Source organism: Calidris pugnax, unplaced genomic scaffold (assembly GCF_001431845.1).
Source record: "Calidris pugnax isolate Ruff unplaced genomic scaffold, ASM143184v1 scaffold102, whole genome shotgun sequence".
Taxonomy (NCBI): domain Eukaryota; kingdom Metazoa; phylum Chordata; class Aves; order Charadriiformes; family Scolopacidae; genus Calidris; species Calidris pugnax.
Window position 1 is genome coordinate 1,537,947 of NW_015090846.1, and position 21,407 is coordinate 1,559,353.

At 43.0% G+C, this 21,407-nt stretch overlaps 1 protein-coding gene across 6 annotated transcripts in view; it reads right to left on the reverse strand.

Moving 5' to 3' along the window:
• Positions 1-21,407, reverse strand: part of RAPGEF1 (Rap guanine nucleotide exchange factor 1) — an 84,859-nt gene that overhangs the window by 48,463 nt on the left and 14,989 nt on the right. For all 6 annotated transcript variants that reach the window (XM_014943055.1, XM_014943053.1, XM_014943054.1 and 3 more), the window contains exons 2-3: positions 5,397-5,536; positions 433-611 (exon numbers count right to left, since the gene is read on the reverse strand). In XM_014943055.1, coding sequence (XP_014798541.1) covers positions 433-611; positions 5,397-5,536 — 319 coding nt within the window. The remainder of the gene's footprint in view (positions 1-432; positions 612-5,396; positions 5,537-21,407) is intronic.

Sequence of the window (21,407 nt, forward strand, 5' to 3'; positions counted from 1 at the left end):
GCTCAGACTTCTCTAATATCAGGGTGGATAAATTGAGACAGAAAGGGATTACTCTGAAGATAAACTCTTTTTCAGGTAAAAGCTATTGGATTTGTTAGCTTTTAGGATACTATCATGGACTGCAGAAACAGTATAGCTTTTCCTGCTAGTAAACGATGAATTTCCAAGTTTATGCCAAGACTCAGTCCTTCCTCCTCTCTGAGACCATTGCGATTGGCTTTATCTTCCCACAGCACAGCCTTCTTCGCAGCAGGGAATCTGCTTTTAAATTATGTTTGAAAACTACCACATAATTAGTAAAAACAGCAGTCACTTCGTTAGCTACTGCAGCATTTCCTGTCTCCTGCACGATGCGGTTCTTCAGACACAAGGAGAGAAGCTTCCAAAACCCAAGGAGGGTTTCTTCCCCTTCCTTCCAGGACGGAAGCTTACCTTTGCTGGATGCGTGGCTCGGTTTGCACGAGGGGCAGGATGGCTTCCAGCACTTTACTTGCTGAGCCTGGCAGCATCTCTAAGACTTTCTTATCAACTGCCATTTTATCCACAATAGTCTTAAAGTAGCGCAATGCACTGACGACCTCCTTCTCCTTTTCCTCTAGCCACGATACATTCTAAAGAGGAGGAAAAAAACATGGGGAGAGAAGTTAAAACCCCAGGACTTTTAAGAGCAAGGTTACTTTATCTTACCTGAAGAATGGCGACGCTGAATGAGGTACATTCCACGAGGACTGGAGAAAACCCCTTCTACCACAAACACTTTTAAATTGAATCACTACTCTTTCAACAGAACAGTCAGTGCAAAACTGCACCCACACTCTAACTTTCTGAATTACGTGCATTCCAAACTGAAAGCTAATCTTGATTCGTTTTAGGCCAAGATTAATGCTACTGATGATGTGAAGGGCACTGCTTTGAAACCCACACGCCAAACTGGGAGGGTGAAAGAAAAAATCATACTGAGTGCAGATAGTAATGATAACACAAGAAAGGAAGCAACAACTACTGATTTTAGTAGAGCCTCCCTTCTGACGTGATCAAAATCCTTAAGCACATCTCACTATCAAAGGTCTTTCCAATCAGTAAATACAGTGGATCAGCCAAAGGGAAAGAGAAAAACAAAAGAGGGGGGGAAGAAAACCCCACAATCAGAAAAACTTGCAAACTCCATAACAATCCAAAGAGATGCCTCCATTTTTCTACCCATCCCTAATAATTTCAATGATGTAAGTGATGTTCACCCTTATTATTCTGAATAATTCTGCTGACTCCAATATGCCTACTTGTATGAAAGTGGCCTACAGTCTTGTCTCGCCATTCACAAATATAAAACTCTTTTTCAATCAGTCTCCAACCTGAGTCATTTTGTGATGCTGCTGGAACTGGGGAACTCACAGCCTTTCCATGGGGACAGACTGGAAAAACAAAGTTTTGGCATCAGTGAATGGATGTTGCAGAAGGGAACGATTCATTGGAATAAAGCTGAGTTGTGGTCACCAGCTTCTGTGCCACCACTGACAATAGAAGAGGAAATTCAGAAGTGCTACATGATGTCTTAATGGCATTCAGGACAGGGATATTCTTTAAAAGTTTACCAGAGTATGCGTGCCAGACTTTCAATGCCACAAGTAGTTCCTAAGTGAGATTTAAACTAACTACTGAACACTGCTAGGAAAGGAGCAGAGAGCTTAGCAGAGCCAGGTTTCATCCATTATCTCCTCAGTAAATTCGGCTTCAAGAATTAATGACCTATGGGCATTGTGTGCTCCCCATACTCTTGTCAGCCGTTAAACTGCTGCTTTTCTGCAAAATCAGGCCAGCAGCCCAAAAGGTTTTAGGAAGAACAATTTATAGGCAGCGCTGGTTAGTAATTTGGGGCCAGTTGCATAAAAGGATTAGAGTCCCAAGTTCCATCTAGCTCCAACTTCAGAAGCCTAAGTCCCCATCCAAGATCCACAAACCACCCTGTCATTTTCCATCTCATCTGGGAAGGGCCCAAACTCTGCTGCTGCTTCCACTTTTGACAATAATTCCTGCCAGGCACCTCAAGGTCTGATCTGCAGCTCACAGCCACCCCGAACTCTCCTGCCGAGGAGCATCCTGGCAACTCGCTGATGTCAAAAATGACATTTCCCATTTTTCAGGCCCTCACCACGTCACAGCTTATTCCAGGATATGGAGAAGCTCAGTCCCTTCCACAAAGATTTTGCACTTCATATGAAATGAGAACACGTTTCAGGAGTGAGAGAGCCCATATAATCCCCAAATAAGCATGACTATGGCCCAGTGGTCAGAGCTCTCAAAGAGAAGTGAAACAATGTGGATTGCAGTTCCTGCTCTGATGGCTGTTTATGTATTTCATTCAACAAGTGTTTCCTGTAGAAAGGCTTGTGACTTAATAGCTTAAACACTCTCCTGGCTCACAGGAGGGATGGGCTTGACTCTGTTCGGGTGAGAATGACAAGTGGAAACACAAATCCTTCCGTTGAGCACATCAAGGCATGTAAATCCAGCTACCGGACACTATTTGGGACAGAGCCCTTTTTTCACAAGTTCTCTGCCAACTCCTTGGGCGACATTCCCTAAGAGCACTTTTTACAAGGTCCAAAGGTATCATACATATGTGTGTATAAACATGCACACAAACACACCCAAAGAGAGCCTATGCATCCCACACAGGATTCCAGATTCTTCTACAGAGTTCAGATATATAAATATTTAGTTGTTGCTACCAGACTGAGGTTTCTCATGTTCAGCACTTTACTCACTGAAGCCTGAGAACAGCAGCAATAAATCTAGAGAAAGGGGTAATAACCTGGTGAGATGGATGGATATTAATGTATTCGGGGGTCTACACCTCACACGACTAACGATATTAAGTTTTATTACTAAACATTTTAGTGTGTCCCAAAAGCCAAAGCAAACTTGCAGTGGTACCCCTCTGGGATGGCAGAGAGGACCTGAACGAATCTCTCACTTCTTTTCTCATTTGGGGTGAACTTGCCCCAGCAGAGAGAGCAGATCCATGACTGGGAGCTGCTACGGCAGCAGGATCACCCCATTCACCCAGTGCCCTTTTGGGCGTTAGATGAGATAAACTTAACACTCAGGAAAACAGCAGCTCCTCTCCATTCCCCTGCCTGCCTGACACATATAGATATTTTTGCATGACTTTTGAAGTTTTCCCTTAAATAATCATTACAAATGCATCATGTATGAGAGAGAGTGAACTCAGAAAGGGTTACAGCGAGCTGTACAGAATACACCTGATTACAAAAGCTGGAACAGTCCCTTTCCCCCCTGCATTTTGGCAGTGAAAAACCTATTATAACTTTGCATACAGTGTTGAAGGACACTACTGTTCCTACAGTATGCCCTATGATAAGAATCAAAGACAGGGTCCAGGGGACAAAAGGAGGCTCTGAAAAAAACTCCCCCTACATTATCTACTTCTAGGTATAAAAGGGAAGAGGAGATGAAGATGTCTGCATGGGTTGAGCACAACCTTCAGGTTACACATAGTGATTTTACATTAATTTTTAGTAATGCTATTTCTGCTCTACAGTGATTAGCTACTTCAAGAGTATAAAAATAGCATCTTAAGTACTTCAGAGGGAGGAAAGGATGATATTTGGTTCATCAAGTGTGTCTTCTGACAGAAAATCTCCTGTTTGTCAACTGATATCTGTATTAGACAGAGAACCTGCTGACAATCCTCTTCCCTGCTCCCTCCCCACAAAGCTAACAAGCTGACTGCATCCAAATAATTGACTAGTTGGACAGTAGCTATTAAAATAGATAAGGAATGAGCCAGAAATCAACAATATTTCACAGTATAAAAATGTCTTCAGCTTAAATAATCATGTACAATAATAATGTGTTGTGGTTTGTTTCTCAAGAAAAGAATACCAATCTGTACATAAAAACCAGGTTTTATATATTCAGTATGCCTTATTGGTAAATCCTCTTGCATTGTTTTTAGAGAAAATAAAGAACAGCAAAAACTTCACCTATTATTAACATGCTAATATATTATTTCACAGTATAAAAATGTCTTCAGCTTAAATAATCATGTACAATAATAATGTGTTGTGGTTTGTTTCTCAAGAAAAGAATACCAATCTGTACATAAAAACCAGGTTTTATATATTCAGTATGCCTTATTGGTAAATCCTCTTGCATTGTTTTTTAGAGAAAATAAAGAACAGCAAAAACTTCACCTATTATTAACATGCTAATATATATTTGCTATAGAATAGCATTTTGAAAAGGGCTCTTCATTTTCTAATTTAGTATGTGGTCACATATCAATTTAAAGGAAGATCTCTAAATTATCTCAATATCCCATCCTGAAACATCATTGGAATTAAAAGCCTTCAAGGAGTACCCCCAGATTATTTTTTATTTTCATTTTTTAGTAGCAGTCAGCAATATGAGGTGCTTGGCTTCCTAGAAAGCATATCCAGTCTCCTGGGGAAAAAAAGACCCTACAGATTGGGAAATAAAAGCCTCATCATCTTCCACCTGACGGTGCAGAACAGGGCTAGGAAGCCCTGCAGCGACTTCTCTGGGTGTTAAGCACATCACGCAGTGTAAGATAACTATCTTGCTGACTGCTCTCAATAACACTCCAACTACCCTCAGCAGAGATAATCTAAAAAAGTTTGCATGTCTGGCGCTGCACGTTGGATGAGACTTTCAACAACAACTGGGAAAGATTTTGAATTATCATAAATAACCTCAGCTGTTCTTAACTTTTGGCTTCGATTTAGACTTGAAAACTGACTGCAGCAGTATCGTCACAGAGATAGTCTCCTGTCTCCATAATCAGGTCACAGCAGCAAAGGAGATAACACTTGTAGGTCTGTGCTGGGAAAGATGGTGACCTCAGCTCTTGGAGTACTTGGAGCACGTTGGGTCTGAGGAACAGTGTGCTGGAATCAGCAGCTGCCTGAACGCATCTGTTTGACTCTCCCTGCTGACGTCGTCAGAGATTGAGCACATCTTTGGACCAGCTTCAAGGATTTGCTTGCCTGGGTTTTGGTTTTGTTTTGTTTTTTTTTTTAAAGGATCACACCCCAAAACCAGGCAGTTTTTTGGAAGCTGGAAGCATAACCATAGGGTGTGCATGTGGGGAGGATGTGTCAGGCCATAAACTACATTCCATAATGAGATATTTAAATGCTTATGGAAGGTCTCATGAGGCTCTCCAAAGGGAAGTACATGCCTTATAACTAACACAGCTTATAACTAACCATAAAGTAACCCTGAGAACCCCTGAAAAATCTGCAGAATTCTGCAGTCACGCACTGAAAGGAGGGCTGCAGACTTTGATAAACTGAGTTACTAGCAAACAAGAAACCAGCAAGACTAACAGAACACGTCCTTCATCTGCTTACTTTGTTCGCTGACTTCTCTGGTGTTTTCACTGTCAGGTCAGCTTGCTTTCCTTTCTTTGAAGGGGTTCTCTTTATTTTTGGTGAATGAAACTTGCCTTTCAACTTCATAGTGAACGAGGAGAGATGGGAACGCTCAGAATCTAGAAAGACACAGAAATTTGTTACTGCATTAGGGTAAATTTGTTGAAACCAGGGGAGTTGTGTTACAGCATTATCTGAAAGACCAGCCTATGAAAAACATTGCAACCGTGTAAATTTATTGAGTGGAACAGGATAAAAAAAAATAATAAAAAATTGTGGCTCTCTATTATGTTTCCAACCACAATATCACCATCATTTCCTGCTTCCCCTCGGAGGCAGCGAGGCTGCAGTGCAGAGGCAGGAACAGCGGGATCGCAACCGCTCTCTCCGGCCTCGGAGAGAAAAGGAAAAACACCCCTCCTAAAAGCACTTATCTCCAGCAGATCCCAAAGTACTTTACAAAGGAGGTCATCGTCATCCCTCTTTTGCAGATGAGCAGCTAAGTCAAAGGGATGAAGTGACTTGTTCACAGACCTCTGGCAGAGCCCAGCTCCTGCCCGTGTCCACCGTGGGTGCGTGGGCAGGGGACTGCCCTGTGCCCAGGGCTGGTGGCTACTTTGGGAAAGGCAGACACAGCCCAATTAATGCCATTCCCAGGCTGCTCATCTGCTGCCCACTTGGTGGCACCACCTTTGGATAGCCATCCGAACAAAAAATGCCAGCCCTTGTCACTCCCAGTGTCACTTCAAATGTACCAGACAAACCCGAGCAGAGAGGAACTGCTTCAATACTGGGGCATCCTTGAAGAAGCTTAATTACAGAACTGCTCAACCCTTTAAAAACTGTATTTTCATGGTTTTTTGAATATCTGAAAGCAGAAGTCTCAAGGGCTTCCTATCATGCTGTATGCAGACTTACTGTTGAAATATATTTTTATCTGTTTAGCCATGAAGCTAAATAAAACTAAGCTGCCTTGTAGAGAGCAATTCAGAATGTATTTTGAGCAAAGAGCACTTTAATAAATGAAGGTTTGAATTGCTCTCTGGTGACCCAGATATTTCAGCAGACGATACCAAACTTGCCTTTAACTACGTTATCAAGAGAAGTAAGCAGTTTTGCCGCGCGTTTCATTTTTCTTTTAGATTATTTGGGAATTGATTGCTCTGGCTGTAATGAGTCACCCCGACAGAGTCCCATGCATGCAGCACTGCACCACCTTGTTAGCATGCCGCCTGCGAACAGAACAGGCTGCTGAGTCAAATCTAGCACCCAGAAGTTAAATACCACACTGCAGCGCAAACACCGCTCCTCGTACTCAGAAATTACCTAACCACAGCTCGAGGGAAGGAACCCGCGCTTGCCTCCCCGCAAGGGCTGTCTCCCTTGAAACTCGGTTTCCTGGTAGCGTGTTAAGACCCTGCTATTAACACCTTCACCAGAGCCAAAACTCTGGTTAGTTATGTCCTCTACATCAAAATTTTGCAGGCATCCTATTAATGGCAGCTGTGCCAGCACCGATTCTAATCCAGTCTGGCTGCAGACCTGGTCTCCGTTTACAAGACTAAATGTTTTTCAAAGTTTTCTTTCTATCATAAAGTCCTGTTTAACGCACGGAGGAGGGAGGCACTAAAAACCTTGGTCACTGCAGATAAATCCAGACGTATCAGTTGGCCTCTGAAGAATCACTTAGAGCAGCTGGCACCCTAACTTAGCAACAATTTACGTCATTGCTTTACATCCACAAGGGGATCTCCAAACCTTTAAAACCTCTCTGGCTCCACAGGGTGCTGAAGGTCACCGCTGAGAACAGTTCCTGGCTGCTGCGATAACGCTCTTGTGCTCCTCCCCAAAAAATAACTCGTCCTTATTTCGTACACCATATGAGAATTTCTATAGATGCACGCATGTGCAGGCTTGCCAAGAGAAGTCGCGGCTCTGAATTTATTTTTCAAGAACTGGCAAACCATTGCAATAATTAATCTACAGGGAAATAATGGTAGCAGCAACAAATCGCATCTGGCTCCTCCGTGGGCTGCAGCGAGATCCCAACTGCTAGTCTGAGTAAGAAAATGTTCAATATTAAAAAAACCCTTGGCTGCTTACGGTGATAATTTTGCCTTGTAGGGACAAGACATTTAGAAGGGAGAAAGATTTCAGGAGGCTACAATTTCCTTTTCTCTCTACCTACCTTTATGGGGCAAGCACACAAGCAGCTGAACCCACGTGGGTGCATGGTCTGGGACCTCCACAAGGAGATGTTTTGTCAGCAGAGAAAGTTTCTCTTCTGCTGACAGCAAATTCCCTTCAACACCACCACCAGCCTAACCATTTCCCTTTGCTCTCTTGACCCTTCCATCACATCAAACCTTGAATCATTGGCACCCCACGCTCCAAGGGGACACAGACCTACAGAGCAAGGACAGGAGCAAGTGGCTGGAGCAGAATAAGAACTTCTTAAAATAGTACTAATGAAGTAAACCAGCTGACACTTGCAAAAATAATAAACGTTATTGTTAGCCCTGCTGAGTCCTACTTTGAATATCACAAATTAATGCAGCTTTTTTTACTACCGTGTCTTTCCATCTACAACAAGCATTTTCCAGATCTCGTCTGCTCATGAGTTTCGTATGCATTTGCAGTTAAACAAATGAGTCAGAAACCAATATTCTCTTACACTCAATTACACTTAGCACTTAAAATAGCACTTCTCTTGTTCCAAGCACATTACAAACATCTCATTCTCATCCTTAAACAGTTAGGCCTTAACCTTACTCTGCAGATGGGAAGCAGGCACAAAAGTTAGGCAACTTGACTGAAAAGAGCAGAGGGCGAGTCAGTGACTCCAGTACAGCATCTCCATCACCCCCCGTCCCTCTCCCCACATTCACGAATCAAGTGGTGGAGTTACTGTGATATAGTCAGTGAACGCCAACAGACAATTATTCGGCAAGATGAGTTTTACGGTTTTCAGGCAGATACATCATTCAAGCATTATAATCAGAATTCGCATGTTAATCAATCTGGATGAAGCAGTATAAAAGAGATGTTGCACTTAAACAGGAAGGTATTCTAGCTCAAAGGTGTAATACCTAAGCTTTTACAGACAAAGAAGGAACTCTTCTGTAAAAAGCACAAGCTGAGCAAGACTTCCTGGACTGGTTACCACAGCACTGGTCCACTTCGAGAAAGTCCCTTTCTTTACACTACATCCTGATTTAAATATCTAACATGTCCTATGTCTGTCCAGTTTAAAAAAGTCAAACAGCACAGCCTGCCTTTACAGATCAAATAATTTGATAACATACAGAGAGAAGCAGAAAACAGAGCTGTGGCAGTGCTCAAACCACTTCTCCTGTCCCTCTGCTCCTTCCCGCCTGTCTACAGTAACCAAAGCCCTTAATGCCACATTGAGGTTGTTCCTGAGTTGGTGCTCTGCCCGCTGGAAATCATTCTATCGTATTACCCTCGCCTCTTCGTGCTGAATACCTGGCAGTGTTTAACTGGAGTCTCAGCACCGCCCTTCTGAACTTCTTTCTCCTTTCTGGTGCATAGGAGGAGGGTTCCCCGCACTTACTTCTATGCAGTGTCCAAATATTTATAAGATACATGGGAAAAAGCAGGGTAATAAACTCAATGGAGTGATTTCAACTGGAAGGGGCGAAAAAAATACCGTTGTATCAAAATATTTCTGTGTCAAAGAAACGTCTGACTTTCCACCCCCTTGCACTTCATCTTTCTGGATGCTCTGCTGTTGGCACACAACTGGAAAAAAAGAGATCCCTTCAAAATCACTTCACTATGGATTTGAGCTTCTTGATTTCTGACCGGGAGCTTTAATACGTCACTCGTTTCATTGCTAATTCCATCCCCCTGCTAATGAGGCTCCCGCTCCGTTGTGCTTGAACGCGCTCCAGCTGTTGAGTCACGGCCCTGCTCAGCTCTCGGGCTCGTCTCCCCAGGCCGGCACGCGTCGGGGTCCGACCACACACACAACACCACAAACCTCATGTTACACGCCTGCTCCAAGCACCCAGAGGGTATTTTCGGCACCCCCTGAGTCCCCCCTCAAGGCCGGGGAGGCCACGGCCGGCCGGGAGCCACCTCGTCCCCAGCAAAGCGGTGCTGCCTGCCAGTTTGCTGACAGAATGCTAAATCTGGTGAGGAAAGAACTGCAGATTTTAAACGACGGTGGATTAAGAGGCACAAGGGAAGGCAGATCAATCAGCTTATGTGCTTGTAGGCAAAGAAACTAGGCTGCTTAGGAGAAAGCCGGCAAGTCAAAGCCCAACATCCACCACTGCCATGCTCAAAGGGTCACTTTCCACTTGGGTTCCAAGCAATGACAGAAATTAAGTCAAAAGCACACACACGCTGGTGAATTCCACCAACCTGACCCAGCAGCAAATTATTTAAAGTCAAAGTAAAGTACAGCCTTTTACACAGCTCAGTCAGGGCAGCCTTAGCCACTGGGTTCCCCTTGCTGGCCACATCCCTTGCCAGAGACAGGCAACAATCTCCGGCTGCCTCAGGACCTCCTGGGCACACTTTTGTCACTAGGGCACAGCTCAGTGGAAGGCAGGTTCCAGCAGCAGGGATGTGCAATTCAACTCTTCAACTTCTCTACTGCTTGCACCCTACCAAACAAATTGAAAATAGACTTTTTTTTTTTTTAAATAAAAACTCCCAACTTTAGAATACTGTATCTTTTCTTTCCTCCACCTGCAAACCTAAACCCTCCATCTTCGCTCACTCTCTATGTGTTCACACACTGAACCCCTGCAGCTTTAGAGGAGAAAAAGCCTTAAAAAAGGGTTATAGTTCATTTTCCAGCTTGAACTGACTCTTGTGGCTCGTTAGAAAGAACAAAGTGGAGTCTAAAAATCTCATCCCACAAATGGTTCCCTTTTTAAAGGCCATCTGGGTCTCTGCTGGATGCACATATTTAAAAACTATCCGATTAAAAATAACAGCGGACATCTCTCCCCATGTCATAACGAAGCTATTGTGCACATTTTTAATCAACCGCTGCTGCCATTTATGCCACGAGTCCTCTGAAGGCAGAGGTGACTTACGTAATGACTTACACAACGATGCCCATTAAACCGGCATTCGTTCCCTTGGGCTCAGCTCCATCATTTGTGGAAGACAAAAGGCAAGTTGCAAGGCTTCAGCTAAACCCAGGCTGACAGGGACTTTAAGAGTTCTGAAGCAAAAGGATAAAATAATGAGAAACAGTTCAAAACGAGCTTTCCGCTGCGGCTGTCCCTTTGGTGCTGTGACAGAGGTGCTACCAGCGAGAAGCTACGGGGCTGGGGCTCAAGCTCCTCTAACCCCAGTTCTGCTGTCAGAAACACAGGAGGACAGGAGACTCTGGATGGACAGATAGGCACATGAGAACTTCCCACAATAACCATGAAGCACGCTGCAAAGCACAGATCTTTCAAGATTTTGTATGGATATTACCAGAAATCTTCCTCCCACCCTCTCCCTTCGCCTTAAGGCGAGGGCTGTTACCTACTACATACTTGTAAGAACACAGATCTGGTGGGGCCTTTGCCCTGGCTAAAGCTTTCGGGCTCTCCTGTAATGCAAACATTAAAATAAGAGTGATTGACAGAAAATCAAAGCCTTTGAGCTTTGCAAAAATGTTGCTCTAACCTGAAACACCAATAGCCTCTCCCAAGAGCTGTGTTTCTCTGCAGAAGAGCAGGAGGAACGTTGTGAAGCTCACCAGGGGCTGTGGGCAACAGAAAGCTACCACAGGGACTCTTAAAAAATAATTGTTAATAATTTTGTGGTGGAAAGAGACAAAACATTCAAGCCCACCAGTGTGTAGCTGTGAGGGTGGAGAGGAAGCCCTGGGCTTTTAGGGAGGGTTGAAGCACCAGCTGAGGAGAACCCCAGATATGTTCTTGGCCCTTTCACACCCGCAGTGTAACTCAGCCCTCACATCACACAGCAAACAGTCTCCCGAGACATTTCACGCCCTCTTTCTCCAGAAGTCCTGGGGATGTTTGGAACTCTAAAAATGCTGATATGCAGCACTTGTGCGATGCTGTATTTTCTCAAAAGGATGAACTGGGATCCTAAATACAGAAAAGACAGAACGTGAAAGAACAGAATTAAAATATCCCTTTTAAAAGTCCAAGCATCTTCTATAGCATCACGGGTGCTACAGACGCCTCAGACCTAACACTTCCATCTCCGTGGGTTTTACTTTTTCAACTTTGCCATTATCCCGAGAGGCTGAAGCAAAAAGAATTTAATCAGGAAAAAAAAAAAAGGCCCAGTAGGGGATCCAGAAAAGGAAAAAAAAAAGGGAGGGTCCGGTGTCAATGAGGAAGTTTGCCCACCCTAACCTTTGTACCTTAGGTGGAGCTGTTTGTCAGCTGCTCCAAGTCCCTCTCCAGGGAATCCGTTTGCTAGGAGAGCCGCCAGGTTTTAGAGGAAAACGGTGGAGGAAGGGCAGCTCGAGAATCAAACAATCATTCTTGAATGCTAAAGAAACTTTTCCTTTAACATCACGTCACCTTCGAAGCAGCCAGCGTTTGGGAGCGGAAAGACCGACTGCCCTTTTTCTTTTTTGGCAACATTACAGTGAATGAGCATAAACCAGCGAGCATTAATGATGTGCAATGACAGCACACAAACTTCTATGGAAAAGGGAGGCTCAGTTCCCTCTCAGCTGGCCAGGCAACGCTCACTGACTCACAGGCTTCATTATTTTTAATGCCGCCCTCTGGGGCCTCCAGAGGAAGCAAAACATTTTTATTTGTCAGAGAGCACATTTTTATTTTGATTTTTTTTTTTCTTTCTAAGCAACCATGAATGAGGCATCTCCAGCTGCAGCAACCTCATGTGGAAAGAGCTCACAGTGTTTGCAGGGGAATTGGGAGGCACAGAGGGCAACTTATCAATTCAGCCACGTCTCCTGACTGCAGCAAAAAGGATTGGGTCAGTCAACAACATTAATTTTATGGTGCATTAGTATTACAGCTCTTCTCCTTCCAGCTTCTTATTTGGAAGCAAATCTTCAGGTTGTGAGGAAAAGAAGATGCACCAGACCAAGCAACAAGTTCAGAGTAGCTGATGAGGTTCCCCCCTAGTCCTCTTTTAGCCTGCAGCATTTCAGAATAGAGAAACCTCCTTGCAGACACATAAGCCATGAATCCTTTAGCTGCTGGAAACTCTGCAGCAATGCCATCCAACTGACTTAGAGGGGGAAGGAAAAAAAAAAAAGGAAAGGAGCAATCAATTGATCAAGGAGGGATTTAAGGGAGTAGGACTTTGCTACCCAAGTTCAGTTTCCTCCAGCAGACCAAAGCTGGCTTTGAGAATTCTTTTTGAAAAAGATACTGTAATTTATTGATAAGCAGCAGACAGGGCTTTTGCTCTGGTTTATCTGAAAGAAAGGCGCTCCAGCACATTGGTCCCGTACCAACTCACAAGCAATAAACGTTGCTGTTCACCAAATCACTAGCAAACCTTTGTGCGGCATCTGGTGAGTCTCTGGTAATTTCCCATTTAAGTACTGATTTTGCACAGCCCTGCAAGCCCGAGAGAACTAATGGGATTACAACACCGGTAACATGACTCGTAACTCCCCCTGTGCCAGCAACACTAAAACAACAAGAGAGTCAAGGAGCCTCCAATATCAACATGACTGCTGCGGTCCATGCTTATCCTGCTCTACACATAAAAAACACCAAGGTTATTAACTAAACATTTAAAATTAAATGGAAAAAATAATCCAGCTACAAGGCATAGCCTCTGCATTACTTCAGCAAGCAGCTCTGAACACAGAAATTGCAACGGTTGCGAGGGAATCTGTTGAATTTCTCTGTTCACCAAACATGACTTAATATGGGGTCCGTGGGCATCCCCACTCGTCTAACAGCTTTATGAGGATATAGTCATGACAGTGATTCAGACATCTAAAAATAAAGCCCTGGAGGCACAAGTATGCGTGCGCACTACCTGAGTCACTCTGGGCTGTAGGGAGCATGTGAGCCAAAGCTAATTCCTTTCATTCAGGCTACTGCCATGGCCGAGCAAAAGCCTCATCACTGAGCTCCACTTAAACTCTTGTCTCCCCTCCTCTCATTTTATTCGAGCAGGTTTAGACTCTTTCCACACTGAAAAACCTTTGCCAGACTTGGGTTTCAGTCGTATGGCTGTCAGCTTTGAAACTCAGACCTGAAAGATTATAACCCGATGTTGCTGAAGCTGTTTATCCATCTCCAAGGTGACAGAATGTCGTCACTGGCACTCTGCAGGACGGCAAGCAGAAATGCATTATTTTAGATGCTTTAGGGAAAAGCCTAATTGCTCACAACCTGCCCACAGGTTCAACAGCTGAAAAGCAAGGCTGTAAGTGAGAGTCTTGGCTTTGCATCTGCCCCACACCACCAGTTTTGAATGGGAAAAACTCAGCCCTCTTTCATCCTCGGAGCGTAACCTCAGCTCTCATTCATTAGGCCATGGAAAAAAAAGAGAAGCTGGCTCGGATCTGCCTGACACAATTTCCAGTTGCTTTGGACATTACTAATTATAGTCATCTTTATTTTTGACCTCTGATTACAGACTCTTTGCACATTCGGTCTGACTTGCAAAGCTAACCCCTCTTTTCTAGTAGGCTTGGGAGGAACCTTATACCCTGCCCAAAAGCCACCGCCCACGTTCATCTGAGCTGAGCACAAGAAATCACATCAAAACATGGAAAGCATTTGCTCAAACATGCTCGATTTTATTTCCTTCTTTAGCAAGTACCATAGATTGAGGGCAGCAGTCCAGGTGAGAGTGTGATGTAAGCTCTTTTCCATGCATGTTAAGAGATGAACTAACTTCACCACAAGGAAGCCTCATTTCTCACTGTCCTGACTAGCACCGTATCCTCGGGGCTGAGATGCTGAAAAGCAGATATTGGGTTTGGTAAGATTAAACATGTCTGCACAACTCCAGCGCACCATGCTGGGGGCTCACATCTCTGCAAGAGAAAGAAAAATGAGTTTCAGGAACCAGGCCAGCACTATCTCCTAGAGAGGCGTTGCGATCCCAGTGTAAACTTCCCTAATATTGCTTACTCAATAAAACAAGGCATCACAGGAGGGCTATGCAAATCACTAAACTTTGAAGTACTGCTATACTGTTGCCCCAAAGGGCCAGCTCTCTATCTCCACAGCCAGACAAGCATGTGTGCAGCGATACAGCAGCACCAGAGGTGTGAAATTTCTGATGTAATCAGGTCAGAAGCTGCTTTTCCATTATTGTTGTGCTGCTTCCACAAAGGGTTAAGAAGCTGCAGGCCATATCCTCAATTCCATACCCTGTTCTATACCTGATAGGATCTGCAACCAAACCACCAGTTTTATTGCCTGCCTACAGGCAGGAGGAAATTTTAGTCTTCTATAAGCACAATTTGAAACATCAGCGCCTCCAGCAAGGGGAAACCGAGATGTTAATTGAACTGAACAGCCCAGGAGGGAGAGGAAATACTAGCCCTTGTCTTTGTTAGCTGTAGGATTAGCACATCCCTATACCACCATGGCAGGAAACATGAGGTAGCTTACGGAGGCCAAGTGAGACGTCTAGCTTTTACTCTACTGCGCATAAATATTAAAAGTTACTTTAGCAGTAAACGATCATTTGTGACAACTCTCTATTTCATCCTGTCTCCTCACGCCTGAATTAAACCCGCCTGGTTACACCGCTCCAACAGACGAGAGGTTTCAAGGAGAAGGCACACTGCTACAAACACCCATCTTCTCAGCAAATCCTGACTTTAAAACAAACAAACAAAAAGATCTTTAAAAAGATATAGAAGAATAAACTTCTACAGAAGCAAACCCTAGCACATTTGTACAAGTGTCACCAGAAACACGTCGGGAAGCTGAAGGAATCTACGCAAACACAACTGAGCCTACTGAAGACTTGTGACTTCAGTAGAATGGAAACAGTCACTAAAATTTTACTCGTTAATTTAAAGCTAAAGAAAAGGCAGCTATTCCCCAGCTATCTCGGAATACTATGTAGCATAATGGAGCGACAAGTTTGGAAACCCACTTAACAAGAGGATAGCTGAGCCTGATTTCTTTGGTGCTTAATTCTTTACTGGCATGCAACATTATTTCTTGTATCACCCTGGCTATCTGTATTTAAACAGTTACTGTTATCTTTTATGGAAATTACCAAAAGTGGGCCCTACTAAGAATCAGTGTCTATTTTTTAATGAGCTTCCAGTTTGCTAATACAGGAAGCTGGCCTACATTTCAAGCAGAAGCTCCTTCAACAGGGTGGTAGCTAATGGGAACTAAGCTGAGACTGTATTTTACCAAAACCAAAGTTGAACCTTATCTCAGCATCTCTTTACAATCCTGCTGAAACAATTCTTTTATCACCGAATAAATCTTAGTGAATTAACAGCTACTGGAGGAAGGTTTTACTAACAGCCCATTCCCTTATCGGATGGCAGCCCAGGCAGAGCACAGCATCAGGTTTCCAAAGTGAGATCCTGCCCAAGAGCCCCCACCTCCCAGGGGGGCACAGGGTACCACATCAACGCATTTAAAGACCACCATCCATTCCACGTGAAAAAGTGTATTTTAAAGCCCCGGGCCCAGATTCTCTGGCAGAGAGAGCTTAGGATTCTATAAATAAGGTATAATTTTGTACAGTATTTATATTTAATTTTGTTTTGACAAAGCAGCAAAACCACAACTGCCAAAGCTATTTAAGTCTCTGCAACACAAATACGCGATTGTGTGGCGATCCTGCCATCCAGCCCTGAAAGGTGAATCAATACGACTTTCAGCTTGCGGTATATTGAGCAATACTTTGGGAGCTCAGGAGCTCGGTTTGGAAAACAGCACCGGGTCTGTAAGGAGCAAGTCCAGCTCCATGAGGCCCCAGGACGTGTGGTGCAGGGTCCAGAGCCCCAGGGGGGCTGCGGGTCAGGGTGGGCTCCGCTCCATCGTGTCCCTCTTCCATCCCCACTGGATTTAGAGACTTCAACTGGGTCCAGCCAGTGAGTCAAAAAAATGACACTCCAGTAAAGCAACAAGAAACACAGTAAACAACTTTCAACTAATAAACAATCACCTATAATGTTGCAAACACAGAACTGTCTTTGTACATATGATCCATGTTTATTAATATGATTTTGCAGTATAAGAAGCAACTAGGCTTTGTGGCAGCCTCGTTAAAAAGCCCTAGGTTTGTAATTGCTATCTAGTATCACATGAGCTAAGAAATACTTATGCCTAAGAGATTATGTGTCTGAGACTCTGCAATAACAAAAAAAAAGCAAGGGGGCAGACTGGTAGCCCCACAGACCTTTCTATTTTCTTTGCTCTTATCTGAAAACTCATAGGGGGCTTGAAAAAGAGGAGGAAGAAGAGGAGCTGGGGTGCTGCTCAGCAGAAATAGCCATGTGTTGTGGAAGGGGGTTGAGCAGATCTGAACACTGCAGCCATTGACTGCAGGACCTCAGCAAACATCTGCTCCCCACAAGGAAGAGCTCCAATCTGAGCTTGGACCCCATTTATTTTACCATGTGTTTTGAGAAAACTTCCCTTTCCTTTCTACCCTGTTTACAAATTTACACAACAAAATCAATTTGCCTCCCTCCCCAAACAAACAAGTAAGTTTTGCCTTTTTTCCCTTCTGTGTACTCATGAACTCTACTCTGAAGATCAGCAAATAAACTCTCAGCCACATTGACTTCTAAACTGCTGATTTCCGTAGAAGAATGACAGATGGAAGAGATCTCTCCAGCTTCATTTTTGGCAACTCTGCAGTCAGGGAAGTCTGAATAAACTAGATGTGCCATCATTCTTCATTAACCCGAACACCAGCAACATATCTATTGCAAAGAGTGCAAAACATGAAGATGTCTCAAACAAATCTTGGAAAAGGCATTTGACTTGGGAAAACCTGCTTCATTAAAACGTGCTGAGGGTCCCGAGTTCCTCTGCAGAAGGCTTCTATAGTCTATGTGACTAAACAATACACAGCATTTCCACATCCATCCTGATATTACACACACACCATAGGTACAAACCAGCCATAATGGCTTGATTGCTGCCATTTGATAAAAAAACTCAACACTATATATAGCAGGGACAATGTTCAATTATGAAACTGCACTCATTCATATAGAAACTTTGAGAGATGCCCCTCACAGAAGGCATTTTCTACAGAGATTCAAATAACTTTTAGAAGAGAATTAAAAACATAGAGAGAGAACACTTCAATGCTTCAAGCTCAGTCAAGTTAATTTGCCATTTGTTGGCAGAGAACAGAGCAGGCGAAGAGCTGAGCTCGTCTTCCAGCAACTGTACGAATCTGTACTTTTAGGGAGATTGCTTGAAACTATAATACACCAGTAATTTATCATGATAAAATGTACCCACATTCAAAGCCACAAGAACCTTATAGCTCAGGTTAGAAACTCACACACAATATTCCAAATTAACTCCCTACATGGTTTTACTTTGGAAGAAGACTGTCCACTTGCAAAGTAGATTTCACTAATTAGAAGCCTAATTGTCAATAAAGGGAAATATTTAGGGATAATTCTTATATATATGGGAACTTGTTTCTCAGATAAAGTCCAGCTTTGTGAAACAGAAGTAGATGCCAAACCCCCATGGAGATTTTTCTCTCCCTACAATCCAGTGGCCTGTTCTCAAAATTGTTTGCTTATACTTCCTTTTTTCCCAGTTGGTAGGCGTGGTTTTATTTTGTAATTTTTATTTCTTTAAAGGACACCCCTGTAGTACTACAAGGAATCAGGAAAGCAGAGGAACTAAACCTGTTCCTCCAACAGTATCAACCCAACATTTTCCACTGGAAAGCAGAAATCCCTGTTTTATGCTCTCCTGTTAAGAATTGGGTCTGCGTTTGCAAAACAACCCCACAAAAATGCCAGTTACGCTGAAATACTTTGTCCTTCACCAACCCCGTGGAAGCCAAGTCAACTGTAGATCTGGCAGCAAAGCTCTAGGCTTATATTTAGACAATAGTCTAATCAAAGCCCTTCCTAGCATCAAACAAGCATCTAGTTCTTACATTGGAATTTGCAGGATGTTTCTTTTTGCCCCTTTAATGTCAGAACCGTGACCTCTGAGTCTCTGAAATGACACTGTGATGGTTTTTCATTTTACACAGCCAGAAATTCATGGCACAAACGGGTAAGAGGCAGAGATTCAGAGCGAGTGACACTTGCCATCAGTCACATGAAACGCTGAGGCAGAACAGATGCAAAAGCAGGTCAATATTGGCAGAGGACACACCTGGATGATGGCAGCTCAATTCTTGATGCCACTGTGACTGGCATTTAAAGGACAAATGGACTAACTGTGACCCTGAAGCTACACAATATTCCTATAATCGGCTTGAAATGCACTGCCAGTCCACAGGCAGCAGATAGTAAACAGTTTGGCAAAGCCATGCAAGCAATAATGAGATTATTGTGAAAGAAATGACTGATATTCATAGCAAATGACCCAGCATAACCAATCTCACCATCTCTAACAAGCTCTCCAGATTTAGCAGCACGAACGCTTACAGTTGCTTTCAACATTTCAAACCAAGAAACCATTCCCTCATATTCTTAATTGCTTCCCACAGCAAGACAGACCAGGGTTTGGACTCTCCATAAATTCTTACTATTAGAGAAATCATCCCATTAATTTTCTAACATTAAGTCTAAAAAGTTTATTTTATAAAATTACTAGCCAAACCAGTGTCCAATAATGACATGATCTATTTAGAAATAATATTTTTCTTGGAGGAAAAAAAGAAACACCATTTTAATCTATAATACCCATAAATCACTTTATTTACAGGGTACAGCTTGGGGACTCAGGGCCAATCGCAGTGATAGGATTTCTCTTCTGTTTGCACCATGTCAGCATCTGCTCTCGTCATGTGAAAACAAAAAGCTGCCCAAGGACATTATAGCACTTTCACAGCCCGAACCACCCATATCCCAAACCGTCTGCCTGGGTCAGGCACTTATAAGCACACTACATTTTGCATTTCCTACCATTTTAGTATTGAAACTGTTTAGTTGAAGATATGATAATGCTGACTGGTACAAATAGCTCTTGTTCAACCTCAAACAAATATAAAATATTTCTTTATTTGAAAAGGTGAAGTCATTTGAAAAGTCAAATGCTCCAAGACTTCTTTCAAAAAGTGATCATGTGGCAAAATGATGAGCACACAAGGTGAACAGCAGTAAATACAGCCAAAAGTACACCCTCCTCTCCCTAGACATGTTCCTACTGTTCAGTTATACTGTGGCAGACATGGTTTGTTAAAGGATTTTCACACGCCTAAGGAGACAAGTCTGGCAGTTATTTTTTTTTTTAATTCAAATAAACATTGTACTCCTATATATACATAGCACTTTTAAAGAGAAGATTGGATTGTACTGAATTCCTGTGTCAAGAAACAGTCATCTCCAAAGCAAAAAGGTAATGGCCAGGGATGAGAAAAATCACAACAGGATGAAAAGAAATTATATTCCAGATATGAGAGCAAATGACACTGCTAGGGGCTATGCAGAGCCCACTTATTGAAGATAAGAATTCAGATTGAATTTTGGAGTTCTAATCTGAAATACAGAGAGTCATAATATTCCTGGAGGTAAACAGCTCCAGAGAGCATCAGTGCCTCAGGAGAAGGCTTCTTCTACCAAATTACCATCACTCTTACTTGAATTCACATCTTCTGGTTGTGTATTAACACAATAATCTTGTATAATCTTAACCTCAGTCTACCATTTTAGCTTCACAGAAGCACAGGCCACAAAAGGGAATTCCAGAGTTCAAGCCCATTCTCTTGCTGGATCACAAAAATCACAGCGTAACCATATCACACAAAAGGTCACCCACCGGGACCTGATGCAAAACAAGGCAAAGCAAAACAAGGAAACCAAACAAGGAAACAAAACAAACAAGGAAAATCCCTAAACAAAGAAGGAAAACCTTTGAAATCATCAGTCCATCCATTTAAGTGCTGCTAATTCATAATGATCTTGATTCTTATAGCTAGCTCTAAATTTTCAACAAACCATGTGTCGTTTTATTTAAAAAATACGACCTACATTTGAATTTCTGAATAAGAGCACAGATGTACACAACGCTTTGCAAGTTAAATATGGGGTTTGAAAGTGGCTTAAATTTCACACGTGCCACTATTTCAATGGTAAATCTGTTCTGACATTGCTTATTGTTACAGGATCTAAAAACTACAGAGACACAGCGTGTAAAATGTGAGTTTTGCTAGCAAACAGGCTATCTCCAGAGAGGCTCAACAGAGAGAGAAGGAAAAAAGAGGCCGATCAGTCATCAGTCAGACTCTTTTTAATCAGGTTGAAATGCTTTGCTGCGGAGAGGGGGGTTCAATCTCTCCAATCCACATTCCCATCCCTCATGCTGCTTTCTTAATTAGCAGCAAGTGGACAACAGCTGTCAGTAGCCTGGAGGCCAGAAAGTTATCAGGAAAAAAAGGGGGCAGGAGTTAAGGAGAGAGACACGGGGGCAGCCACAGATCAGGGCTTGTTAAATGCAGGAGCGGTCAATACACGCAAGAGATGTGGCCACAGCCACCATGGCATAATGACACACCGCCCCAGAAGGTGACACCAAGAGGACGCTCTTCCTGCTGCCTTTAGCCTGGTTGTTTTAACATATGACTAATTGCAATTCAAATTTTATTTTTATTAGTATTCCCACAACAGGAAAATTTAAACAGAGAATAGGAGGAAATGGGAAAGCCATCTTAATGTCTCGGTGGAAATACATGGGGGTCAAGTAAAAGGCCCCGTGTGATAAAATCTTTAAGACTATTCCTGAGGTTTTAAGCATAAAAGTTGAAGCCCAGGAGAGAGGGAGGAGAAAAGATCTTCTACTTAAACAGCAGAGAGAAACTCTAGCACAAGATACAAACTTAATCAGAGACAACTACAAGCCTTAACCATAA